This window comes from Octodon degus, unplaced genomic scaffold (genome assembly GCF_000260255.1).
Source record: "Octodon degus isolate 3935 unplaced genomic scaffold, OctDeg1.0 scaffold00041, whole genome shotgun sequence".
In the NCBI taxonomy this organism is placed as follows: Eukaryota; Metazoa; Chordata; class Mammalia; order Rodentia; family Octodontidae; genus Octodon; species Octodon degus.
In genome coordinates, this window is record NW_004524617.1 from 14,612,834 (window position 1) to 14,625,691 (window position 12,858).

Sequence of the window (12,858 nt, forward strand, 5' to 3'; positions counted from 1 at the left end):
TTAGCTTGCTCATCTGAGAGAAACCATGTAATATTATCTTTCTGTGTTTGGCTTATTTTACTTACCACTATGGACTCAAGGCTGACTCTTAAGAACAAGAAAGTAACCTCACAATAGCATCTTTTGAACATTGATGCTATGGCTAGAAAGCCATCTGGCCTTGATTTTTAAGGTGTGTTTCATGTTTACTTTGGCATATGTACATGGTCAAAGGTTTGAAGCTATACTACAAGCAAATAAATACAAGTATAGTGTGGGGTGCTAACTTTCAGAATACTAGCTGAGATTGGCATTGTTCCACTTTTTCACTTGGGAACAAATTGCTAATGGGGGACAGATTAACTTTATGCCAGCCCAAATTACACTTGGACCAGCAGATGTGGTTAGGTGTTTGCTTTTCTAAGAATTTCTTCTTATATGAAGTAAATGCCAGCAGAATAGATGCTTATCAACAAGTTTGAAACCAGTATTTGTCAAGGATGAAAAATGAAGATAGATCTAAAGAAATCATGCGGTTTTGCTACCAAGCAAAAATATATTTGACCCAAATAAATCAATACACAGGGAGAGCACACTTCCCATCTTCTAAGCCATCACCCAGTGACAATTTATTAATCACCTGCTGCACACTCCACATTATGCTCATCTCCGGGAGAGACCTGGCAGTATCAGTCATTGTTCCTGCCCGTGCAGAGTTCATCATGTTGCTCACAATAAACAATCACATGACAGTACAACAAATTATATAATGGTCTAAGAATTAAAGAATGTGAATCCATATACATGCTATGTAAATTTAAGGAGAAAAAGCCATAAATCTGTGAAAGCTTCATAAGTTGGAGGCATGTGAATTGGATCTTAAGGGAAGAAAGGGGCATTTTAAAGTAGGAAAATAAAAACAGCAGATGTGTGAAGATGGAGAGTATGAGATGGAGCATGAGGACTTCTGATTTACAGAAGAAAGGGGTGGCTGGATATGTGCCATTCAAATGTGGAGGCTGGGCATCATCTAAAACTACATGTCCTGGTGGTGGCCTGTGCCCAGGCCCTATTCGTAAATGTTTTTACTAACAATACCTTGATCCTGTTGAATTCAAGAAAACTAAACAGTTATGCTGGATCAGGACTGTAAGCTCCATTGAGATGGGATCATGGCCATCTAGTAGAATTAAAAGATGAATATATTCTAGGAACTGGGCCCTAAATCCCTAAATGTATAGCTATGGTTGGGTGTAAGACACCAGGACAGATGCTTTTAGAGCACAACCCAAAATTCTGTCAGTTTGCATTGACCTCTACATGTCAAGGTCACTTATTATAAGCACCTGTATCAGTCTGCCTATGCCAAATTCAGTATATGGAAATGCCAGTGAATTATGGACTCCATATAGAGTCTCACTGGATGGAGTTGGGGAATAAGTACCCCACTCACCCACAGTTGAGATTTCTCAGATGCATATTCTACGGTGCCTTCCCAAATAGGAATGAACCCTGGTTGTCCACAGTAGACATTCCCTTGATTGGCTAATTGCTACTCACTATTTTAGTTCCCCACTCCCTTGTAAGCACTTTCTGGTATCACCTCCCAGGATAACTGTTTTATACTCAAATCCTCATCTTGATTGTATTTGGAGCCCTTGAGTTAGACCTAAAGACCTAACAAAAGGTATCTTTAAACATATCAGAAACAATATTCTCAAGCAGATTTCTTAGATAGCAAGAAGATGAAAATAGCTTCTCTGTTCCCTCATTGTCTTCTTTTGTTCAAAATATGAATTCTGAAGTTGAAGGCATGACATATTATGACATATTATTCAGTGCTTCCCATACGAAATAACAACTGGTGTTGATTTCTTTTCTTTCCTCATCTTTTAAAGGTTAGAGATTACTCACCTCCCCTGCTGGTCATTAAATCAGTCTGGCAGGATTCCTCCGTAGTTCTGTGGCCTTCCGGGTATGTGGCGGAGACACAGGCAGTGCTGCAGACAGGCCTGCTTGCTGTGATGTGCTACCAAGCAAGTGACTTCAAAGGTCTGCTTTAAGCCTATCTCAAGTATCACTTGGGGCTCATCCTGAGCCCCAAACTCAAGTACAGATGGCACATCACGCAAAGTCAAAGTTGGTCAGCTTACCCACATCTCACATTTCCCTAGCTCCTGTGCCAAGACATGCTGCAACCTCCCAGGTAAAAACCACTAATTTCTGTTAGCTTGCTTCTCCTCTTTTTTTCATAAGGCATTGCCAGTTAACTGCTCAACTCTTCTATGAAGTTTGCATATCTGGGGAATCCTGAGAGATTTAGCTTTGCATATATTTTAAAAATAATCATCTTTCCCGAACTCTGATATGGCATCTACCAATGTACTATGAGTCATTAAAACATAAGATTTCCTCTGATGGCTTTGTATTGAAATTTCAGTATAAATTAGCAGAATAACCAAATTTCATTCCAGATGCTTACCTGCATGGAGAAAGCAAAAGATTGTTTCTCAAATCTAAATGAGACAAGTTGGGCAAGTAACTGACATAATAGTTACATAAATAAAATGTATGTAAAAGTCAAACAACGCTAGACTGAGACTGTACTTAGATGTTTTTAGATACACTTTCTATGAAATGAAAGGAGAATGAAAACAACCTTATCTTCTTCTTAATTTTTCCCTACTATAAAAATAAATGCATGAGTGCTGCTTTCTCAGGCCTGTGTTCAATCTTTTCTAAGCGTATCTCCTTGGATAACTTGTACAAGGGCCTGGACTGCCCAAGCCATCATAGCACACATCACCAGACAAAGCACACTAAGATCCTCAGACCAGATTCTAGCATCAGCATCTATGAAGATGACCTATAGGGTGACTTCCAGCCCCAAAGTTCTTTGATTGTATATTTCTTGAATTTAACCATTTCTTTTGTCATTTTATGCTCAGAAAAGTAGAGCAGCCAGAATGGGCAAGAAAGTGCTGCCTCCTTAGTCCTGAAGAGATCATGAATCACAGTGGAGTTTCATACACCATCAGAAGCAGCCTGGCTTAAGTGAGCAACTGTCACATATTGAGGCTTCACATAGGCCAATAATGGGCACCTACTAACTGATAACTATTAATCGCCAGTGTCAATTTAGCAATTTTGCCATTCAAGCAATAAACTGCATTTGTTCCCCTATAGCAGGTGGAATATTAACCATAAGGAACAGGGTTACTGTAGAAAACAAAGATAACTGCCTCCTGGGAAAGATTACACTGGGAAATCTGGTGTCTGCCTAATTGCCCGAGACAGCGTCATCTCAGAGGTTGCAATATTTATTCCAAAGTTCTGTAAGACTTTTGAATGTGAACTTCTCTTTCATATTTTTCTTTTCATTTCACATAATCAGTATATCTGAAATAAAATTAACAAGAAGAAGCACATAAGGAGGAGTGTTTCTCTACCTGGATGCTATCGACATTTGAGGGTCACATAATTCTTTGTTCTGGGGATTATCTTATTCATTACAGGATGTTTGGCAGCATCTCTGGCCACTAGATCACAGAACGATAGTCTACCACTACCATTATGATAAACAAAAAGGTCTCCAGGCATTATCAAACCTCCCCTGAGAGGTTACAATTACCCGAAGTTGAGAACTGCTTCATGAGTTATTTTAACAGCGTCAAGATCAGCTAAAGGAAAAGGGCACAGGGAAATGGATTTTGAGACACGACATAAGAACTTCATATGTAGAGAATCAGATAGTAAATATTTTAAGCTTTTTGAGCCACATAAGTCCCGATATCTGGTCTTGGCTTTGTTTATAATTTTTATAAATAGAAAAATTCATTTGAACTCAAAAATTGGCTGGAATTTTCTAGTCCTTACTGTAAAGGATGAAATGGTGGTAATTCCTACAATAATTTAAAATGTCAATACAATATTTGGAAAAACTTGGTTTTGATCTAACTACCAGGTCTTTGCGACTCCGTGCTAAGTGGTTAAGGTGTCCTTGGAAAGCCTGAAATTGAATAACCCCAAGTAAAATTGTATTAATTCTGCTTGTAGTTTAATTCTATCTAACATATTTAAACATTAAAGGTTTGCATAGAGCAGAAACTTGATATCTGAATGCAATGAGATTCCCTAATATGTTGAAGAACACCTCCTTAGTGAGGATGTGTCCTTCTCTTGGTTTGGAATTAAATGTCCTAAGTCCGTTTCTGAAGAAGAGGATATTGCTCAAAGGGATTGCTCATACCCAACTGTAAAACCAGAATATGTTTTGACAAGAGTACAGAAATTATCAAGGAAGGGAAAAAAGTGTCTTGGAAAAAGATAGCTTAAAAGTTGCCTATAAATTGTACAATAAAAATTTAATTTAAAATACCTTTGAAAGCATTTTCTATAGAGTTTTCTTTAGCCATCATCATATAAATGTGATAGTAAACTAAGAGAAGCCCATTCAACAAGTATTTATTGAATAGCTCCTATCTGCCAGGGACTGTATGATTCCCTAGACTTGAACCTACCTGGACCATGCCAATGAACAGCACTCTAACAGAACACAAATATGGTCGTTACCCAGTGAATTTTTTTCCACTAAAATATTTTATCTTTATATATTGCTGATTACAAATATCAAATGCTTTACTTTGGGTATTTGTAGCTTCTATATATAGATTTTCATCAACACCAGTCAGAACAAACCTAGAAAATGCTCTTATCATAGAATGACTAATGTCAGAACAATAGTAAGAGATGGGATATTTGGTTTTGATCAAATGTACTTCATTTGGATAACAAAATATATATTATAAGTCATTCACATAGTTTATTCTATGAAAGGAAATAAATTATAGTGAAAAGAGCACAGGTTTTGAAGTCTAAGACCCTGCATCCGGTTCTGGGTCTGTCCATGCTTTTCCCATGAACAAATCAGGTAACTTCAGAGAAGCACATTTCTCATCTGCAAAATGGGACATTTTCCCCAGTATATCACACGTAAATACACTGTATATTTATTACCTATAGAGCATTTTAAAGGTCATAACATTATCATAAGAATGCAACTACAGTCATTTTTCATTCTGTCTGGATGATTCTGGGATAAATCAAGTACTGTCTTAGTTACAGCCCAAATCAATTATCAGTGGAATCTTCCTATACTTCAGCTTTATGTGATCATAAAAAAAACATGTCCATGAAAGATTGTGAGGCTTTACTTTTAAATTTGCTCTGAGATCAACATAATTGATTTTCTGTTAAAAGTTATAACGAGTTAATTTAATTTGCTACTTAAATGAAGACCTTTGAAGATCATCATTTCCAAAATTAATGACTGAGTCCTCAGCTGCCACACCAGGTTCCACTGACTCTACCCCAAATGATGCCTTTCCTTTAGAGGAAGGCATGTACAGAGCCTCACTCCCTGTGGGATCAAATGCTATACTACAGAGTAGGGTACTCATGTCACTTCCACAAATTTGAGATCATTGTTGAACCAGGACAGCGAGATTTTCAAACACAGATATTGTTCTGTGTTACTCTCAATTACATTTTCAAAAAGTCAATGTGACTTTTCAAATTTCTGTCATTATCCCCACTCAGTCTATTTTTAGCCAGCAAGTTATCTACATTAATATCCCAAGAAGGATCACCTTTATTGAAGAGTACTACCCCGAAACATGAAGAGAGAATCATTATTCTTCAAATACCCTACACCTTATATAGGTTTCTTCCTCCAGTTTGATAGCCTTGAGAAAGCTTCAAATCCTGCTGAAGCTCTGCCCACTTCATTTTCCTGAGTGAGAAGCCACAAAACAAGCAGGGGCTGTTTGGTATTGTGTAGGTGTTAACTGTTGGTGCTAACCTTGATGCCAATAATCACATATCAGAATAACACTAGTTACTACAGTAACAATGACTCTTTCACTCAAAACACCTTTTGTAAAGGACAAATGATCATATCTCTAAATGGAAAAAAAAGTGCTCACTCCTACACATTACATTACCATGACTACTGAAGGTCCATTTTCCTATCCCCTTGCTCCATGCCTACCAAAATAGGAGTTAGAAGTAGGGGGGAGAAGAGGATTTATAATTTAAAATTGAAGATAATTCCCCAAAGTTCATAAGTTTGAGTTTTTAATAAGCTGTATGAACTCATTTGATCAGAGAGTGATCTGACAGAAATGAGTTCTGACCACTATTAGGTTTGTTTTTCATTTCACCCAAACACCTAGACCATGAAAAACCATCCCATTTCATACAACAGTCCACTGACTCCACCACTGTCCTTTAAAGTTGCCCTTTAGCCAGGGAGGCAAAGCCAGTCTCCATCTCTCCAGCTCCCACCTTTGCTGAACTGATCAAAATCAAATAAGGAAAAAGAATCTAGTTGAAGAAAGATCGGCTGTGCCTGTTGATGTCTCATTAACCTTGAGACTGAATGTAACTGGTGACTGCTCGTCACAGTGGCGTGATGGTTTCTTAGGGAGAAAAATGCCAGTGGAAACATCTCAGGGAAGAAAGATTCCAAAGGGGAAAAAAATCATTTAATAGATCATTTATCAAAAAATGGGGCATTTCCAACTGCCAGGATTGGCTAAATTATAGTTTCCTTAAACCTGTGATGAAACTACTACTTGTTTTCCTGGGAAAACATTTTTAACAGTATTTATCTGTGTGTCAACATATGTTCACAAGTATTAAACCCACTCCGATGGTGGAAGTATAATCAAGAAAAAAGTGAACATCTCAGGATTAACATTAATAAGGTTCTACAAAAAGTTAGTATATGTGGTGTTTTTGTGCCATTAACAACATCAGGAGCCACTGAATGTGAATAGTTGTAATTTCACTGAGTCTCCAGCCAGATTCCCCTCTTTCCTAATTGCTGACTGATAACATGACAACAAACAGAGGAAGGAAAATAATAGAGGAAAATTAACTCGTCTCTAGGGATACACCATTACCTGGAGAGGAAGAAAGGAAGACAGGAAGAGCTCCCTAGGTTCACTAGCAGAGTCTTCTTGTCATAAGTAGAATAGAAATCTAATTTGCTTTTAGTCCCAGATCCAGACCAGAGACCCAAACAAAACCAGCACTTGCCATCCCTGGGCATCACAGTCCTAGCTAGCACTGGTTCCCTGCTCTCTCCAAGGAGAACTTGAAGTAAACAAACCCACAATCCCCAGAAGGGATTTAGATGAAACATTCTCACCCAGTTTCCCTCTTCTACCCATGCTCTCCACTTCTCCATCTCTAGCCCTCTTCTGCTTTCCTTTCGAACTTCTTGAAAGTTATCGCCATTAACTTCACTTTTTACATCAAATTCCCACCTCAGGCTGATGGCACAACCGACTTCTGGTAGTGCCACCTAGAACCAGCTGCTCTGTTTCCTCTGTTCTTCTCAGGTCACTCAGCCCAGCTTTTGCCCTCAGCCTCTTGCCTCTGCCCCTCCCTCTCAAGCTCAGATGCACCAAGTGAAAGTGGACCCAAGGGTTCTCTCTTTTTTCAAAGAAGCTTTTGCATCTCAGAGAAGCTATTGCGAAAGAGGAAATAACTGCGAATTACAATTCCTACTTAGATATGGCTACCTTACTTGGGAGGGCAGGAGAGGGCAGCTGGGCAGTCACTGTTCTCACTCATAAAGGACCGCACTTTTTCTGGGTGAGTGGGAGGCATTTTTTCCACTGGCCAGCCTCCCATTTCTCTGTCCTCTCCCTACCCTCCAGGAGCCTTTCCCCAAGACACTTCGGGGACCAGAGGAAGGGAGAAAAAAAATTGGGGACAGAGGAGCGGTTCTCTCCCCCCTCCTCCCAGCTTAATGTTTTCTTCTCAAGTAGCGGGACTTTCTTGAATGTCTTCTCTCACGCTTCTGCTACTTGGCTCAGTTACCCCAAAGTCTCCCCGCCCCCAAGCCCACCGCGACCAAAACAAGCGCATCGACCACAGCACCTTGGCCGCCGCCACTCCAACTGTTGCAGCAGCTGCGGGGTGCTGGGGAGGGCTGTGCGGGTAAGGCCAGGCTGGACCTGGACGCTCCCTGACGGGGAGACTGGAGGGCTCCAGACGGCCGCCCTGGGGCGCGCAGTACAGGGCAGCCCCTGCCGCAGCCTCCTAGTACGGGAGAGGTGGCGCTCTGAGCCGGGACCCCGAGCAGAGCCAGCCCGGCCGAGACAGCAGCTCCAACCCGCACCCGTCCCTCTCTCACCTTTAAGATCAAGTCGGTGTGATGCTGGTCCAGCATGTTGGCTTTTTGAAAGGAGGTGACGATGACCCTGCCGTAGCGACCGGGGGTCTGCAGGTCCGAGTAAAGCCGGTGTTTGGAGCGGTTGACCGGGAAGAGGCTGTTGACGAGGTTGCGCTCGATCTTGGCCAGGCTGTGTTGGGGCGCCAGCAGGTGCTCCACGCTCTCTTCGACCTGGTAGCGGCTGAAGCTGGCGCCGAGCAGGATGGAGATGAGCACCGGCGCCGAGGCAAAGAAGACCGGGTGACTGGCAATGAAGTGGCCGAGCCGGGAGAAACACGTCCTCAAGCCCCTGTGCAGAACCTGCCGCAGCATCCTAGAGCAGAGCGGGCGCGGGAGGAGGGCGAGGCGCACGCTCGGCGCGGGCTCGGGCGGCGGCGGCGGCGGCGGCGGCGGAGGCAAGACCCTGAGCTCTCCCGGAGCCGCGGCACCACCATCGGGGAGTCCCGCGCCGCGCCTCAGGAGGGTCCCCTCGGGTTGGAGACACGCCCTCCTGCCCGCGGCCGCGCCCGCCCGGAGAGCCCCCCAGCTTGGCGGCCTCCTCGCCGCCCCCACCCCGCCCTAGCCCGTGCGCCCTCCCCACCCTCCGCCGCCTCCCCGCCCGGGGGGCTCCGCGCTGCGCGGCCGCTTCCCTCCTCAGCGCGGTCCGGGCCCGGGGCAGCCCCCGCGGCACGTCATGACCCCACTCACCCGACCCCCGAGGCCAACGACGGGTGGCACGGGGAGCGGCGGCGGTGGCGGCGCTATCGCCAGGAGACTCTGCGCGCCAGCCCAGGAACACGAGGACGGAGAATTCCAGGCTACACCCAGTCCCCTCCCCTCCCAGCGCTCCCCTCCCCCGGCCCGGCCCGCCACGCTCGCCCTCCCCTCCCTGCCCTCCTCTGGGGAGACCCAGAGATAAATAAAGAAATGGCCCGGATCTTCCAAACAAAAAGTAAAGAGTTCTCCTGTGGGGGTTGGGGGTGTCGGGCGGACCCGCTTAGAGTTGAGTCTCCCCAGAGGCGGAAAGGAGCAGGCTGAAGACTGCGTGCGCCCGGGCTCTCGCCAGGCTCAGGTGGTGGCGCGCACTGGCTGGTGCCGAGAGGGGGTGGGGAGCCACAAGGCTGGAGGGTGGAAATACGCCTCCTCCCGAGTAAGAGCCATTTAAGATAGCCCCAACACTGCAGCTTCGGCGGGACCACGGGCTCCGGGTGTGCGGCTGGAACACGTTCATCCACAATGTGTCCCTGGAGAATTTTTCTCGAGCGCCCTAATTTAGGATCGCTCCGAATACACTGAAGCTGGGCAGTTTTGCTGCTTGCCTCCAGTGTCCCTCCCCAGGCCCCCCCAGTAATAAAGTCTGATAGTGACAGTCACTCGGTGGAACTGTCCGTCACCAGGGCTCCTAGGCACTGGGCTCTCCGCCCTGCCTTCTCCTCTCTGTCGTCACTGGCAAGTCTGGGGGACCTAGTGCGGCGGGGCTGGCGCGGGCGCCCCTGCGGGTGTAGAGTGTTTGAGGAGGGCTGGCCAGGGAACCAATGTTAACCCCCTTCTCTCCCTTACCCTCCTCACTCCTCCTCCACACGCAAAGGTGTGAGCGGGGAAACCTTATCTCAGACTAGGAAAGATACAGGTTTCCAAGCGTGTTGAGCCACAGGGGGCGCGGGGGAGCCCGGGGGGCGCCCATGGCTTGGCAAAGTTGGGCGTGTGCGCGCCAGTGTGAGCTAGCAAGCAGCTACTGTGGTTCCCCTTGCACTTCCCAGCGGGAGAATTCCCCGAGAAGGCGGGCGCCGGTTTCGGCCCGGGATAGACCTGCGGCGGCGGCGGGAACGGCCACGCACAGGTACAATTTAGCGCGTTTCTTCAGGTGCTCCAAACCCCCAGGTTTGTCCACTGCGACGCAGATCGAGTCAGATCTTGGAGCGTAGGTCATTGAGGCGCCCTGTCCGGCCAGGGGAGAGGGGTGGAGACAAGGGTGCGAGAAAGGGGTCCTGAGGCTCTGCGCTCCAAGCTTTTGGCCTTACCCCACATCTGATCGCTCCTCCTGGGCTTCCCAGTGCCAAGAGTGGAGGGGGAGGTGGGGGCGACCAGAGGTGCGGTCCCTGGATTGTGGCCCGCACTATTGAGCATGGACATGCATATTAATCAAAGCTGAAGCAAGACGGAATAGGGACAAAAAGAAGAGGGAGCGTGGAAGGAGATGGAAAGGGGGGAGACGTGAAGGAGGAGAAACTCAGGCATTTCCCTAACGTTCCCATCCCAAACTCCCCAGCGTCAAGCGGCCCTCCACTTCTCAAACTGAACTTGGGAACTTGCACGTCGGAAACAGGAAGTCACAGGCTGGGAATTCCTCCTTTTTTGATGCTCCCCCCCACCCCCCGCCCCCACTACGCTCCGGCACAGCAACACCTGCAACTGCTGGGCTTTCCACCCCAGGGGCTCACACGCCCTGCTTGGCTCGCCCTTTCTAGGTCCGTTACCTATCTCTGGTCCGCTTTCTTTGCTCACCCTCGCTCTTCCCCTCCCAGCTTTCTCTTTCAGAAGGCTCCCCGGGACGCCTAAGTCCCGCAGCTTCAAGCCAACACCCGGGCCCCGCCCTGCTCTCTAATGCTACCCTCCCGAGGGACACTTCCCCAGGAGGGAAGAGGGCTAGAAATTCCCTTGCCACACTTCTCTGGTGCCCTCCCCCCAGCATTTTAATTTCTGCTTGCCGAGACACCGGTGCTCTGCAGCGCTTTGCTGATTCACGATGATCGCGGAGGGAAAAGCCTCATTGACTTGTGCCCCTGCAAGCAGCGAGGCGAGCAAGAGTGGCTGCTGGGGCAAACGCTTTGGGAAACCACCCACCATTGAGCAGTGGAGGTGCTAAATGGCAGAGTGGATGCCCTGCGTGGCTTTCAGCCCGGGCAGAGGAAAAGATGGAGGGGGGTGGCAATGGGAAATACTGCCGCCCAGCTCCGTGATCCGACCGCATCTAGTGGGTGGGCTCTTCCCAGGAGGCCTAAAATTGGTCTCCTCGCAGAGAAAGGGACAGGGGTGCTTCTTACGCCCTGATGCCCGTTCAGGGACAAAAGTAAGAGAGGGGAAAGGGAAACCAGCCCACAAATCTCTTTGGGAATCCTTAATATCTTGGAAAAGTGCTTTGCATTCTGAAATCTTTGTACAGTACTTCCAAGTGATTCGCTCCCAACCTAGTATTTATTCTTCAGAATTTCGGGCCTTTTAATGTCTGCCCTGATGCAGGATGAAGAGCAGGCATGTCCTCTGTCAGTACTCTGGGCTGAATCTTAGAGCCTGAGACTGGCTCTAAGCTGGCCAGGCCAGGGTGGGTGTGCTGTTCTCCCACACAGAAAGGGCCTTTCTTTTCAGACCAGTATGTAGCTAGTCCTCCCAACTCTATTTTTCACTGTCCCCTTGGGGAGGAACTTTCACCCTGAGACAGAACTGTCTGCCAGTGGATCTTTAACCACCTTTTATTGTGAATAATGCAGTTAATGTGGGTGTGGGTGTGTGTTTTTGTGTGTGTGCCCATGAGAATCTCCCTATATTTCTTTTGACATTCAGGGGAGCATTGCCACTACGAAAGACTTGAATTTACTTTTGGGACCATGAAGGTGGGAACAGAGTTCACCAATCCATTCTTTAATTACTCTTTAGATTAACATTTATGCATATTAATCAGCCATTTAGAACATAGCAAGAAACAGGAAACAAAACACCCTTATCTCTGTGCTCCCACCACTTTTAAAAAGTAATCTATTAATAATTACTTGTACACATAGGTAATATAATGTACACATTAAGGGTTTTGCTTTTAGAAGCACTGAATTAGGTCCTAGCTCCCTTATTTATTGGCCACCATATACTGTATTTGGTGAGTAACTTCACCTGTTTATTGCACAGTTTTCTTTTCTGCAAAATGGGAAAAATAATAGCACCCACTACATAGAGTTGCTGTGATTATTTAAATGGAATATAAGGTGTAAAACATTTAAAATAGCACCTAAGATATTAAAAAATTTAATACATTATAACCACTGTAATTCTAATCTCTCTACCTGTGAAAATAATACCAGTCCCTGACATTAAAGAGCTGACTTGATATCATCAGTTCGGACTTAGTGTTGCTAGGAGCTGTTCTAGCACCCACAACTAAGCTTTGGTGTTCTGGTTGAACATAAAGCATTTCCTAAAACACTGATGTCAGGGAAGGGTGTTCTGTAACTGCGATGTATTAAGACAAATAAAGACCACTCTATAATCATGTCTGAACACAGGCCAAGCATGAACCTTGTCTAACCCACAAAAATGACTAAACAGGTTCTTATTCTGGTTAATACAGGTGACTATTGCTGCCTTTCAAAACACAAATTACAATCTCTCTCTCTCTCTCTCTCTCTCTCTCTCTCTCTCTCTCTCTCTCTCTCTCGTTATTAAGCAAGTCAAGCATAAATCTATTCCTGCTTGCTGATGACATCCAATATGGAGAAAAGCCCACTTATTTAAACCTTCCCCCTAATTACTTAGTACAAACCCAAATGATTTTAAACATGCTGTTATTAACATGTGTCTTAATTCTCCCTGGTGTTTATTTTCCCTTACTGCAATGAAAAATGAACCAAACTTGGCAGACTACTACTATCTACTGTGACCTTGAC

The 12,858-nt window shown here is 45.6% G+C and overlaps 1 protein-coding gene across 1 annotated transcript in view; it reads right to left on the reverse strand.

Moving 5' to 3' along the window:
* The window catches only part of Ptchd1 (patched domain containing 1), a 52,243-nt gene extending 43,696 nt beyond the window's left edge, over window positions 1-8,547 (reverse strand). The window contains exon 1 of the mRNA XM_004631392.1: window positions 8,186-8,547. Within this exon, the coding sequence (XP_004631449.1) occupies window positions 8,186-8,536 (351 nt within the window). The 5' untranslated portion in view covers window positions 8,537-8,547. The remainder of the gene's footprint in view (window positions 1-8,185) is intronic.
* Window positions 8,548-12,858: the final 4,311 nt, after the last annotated feature.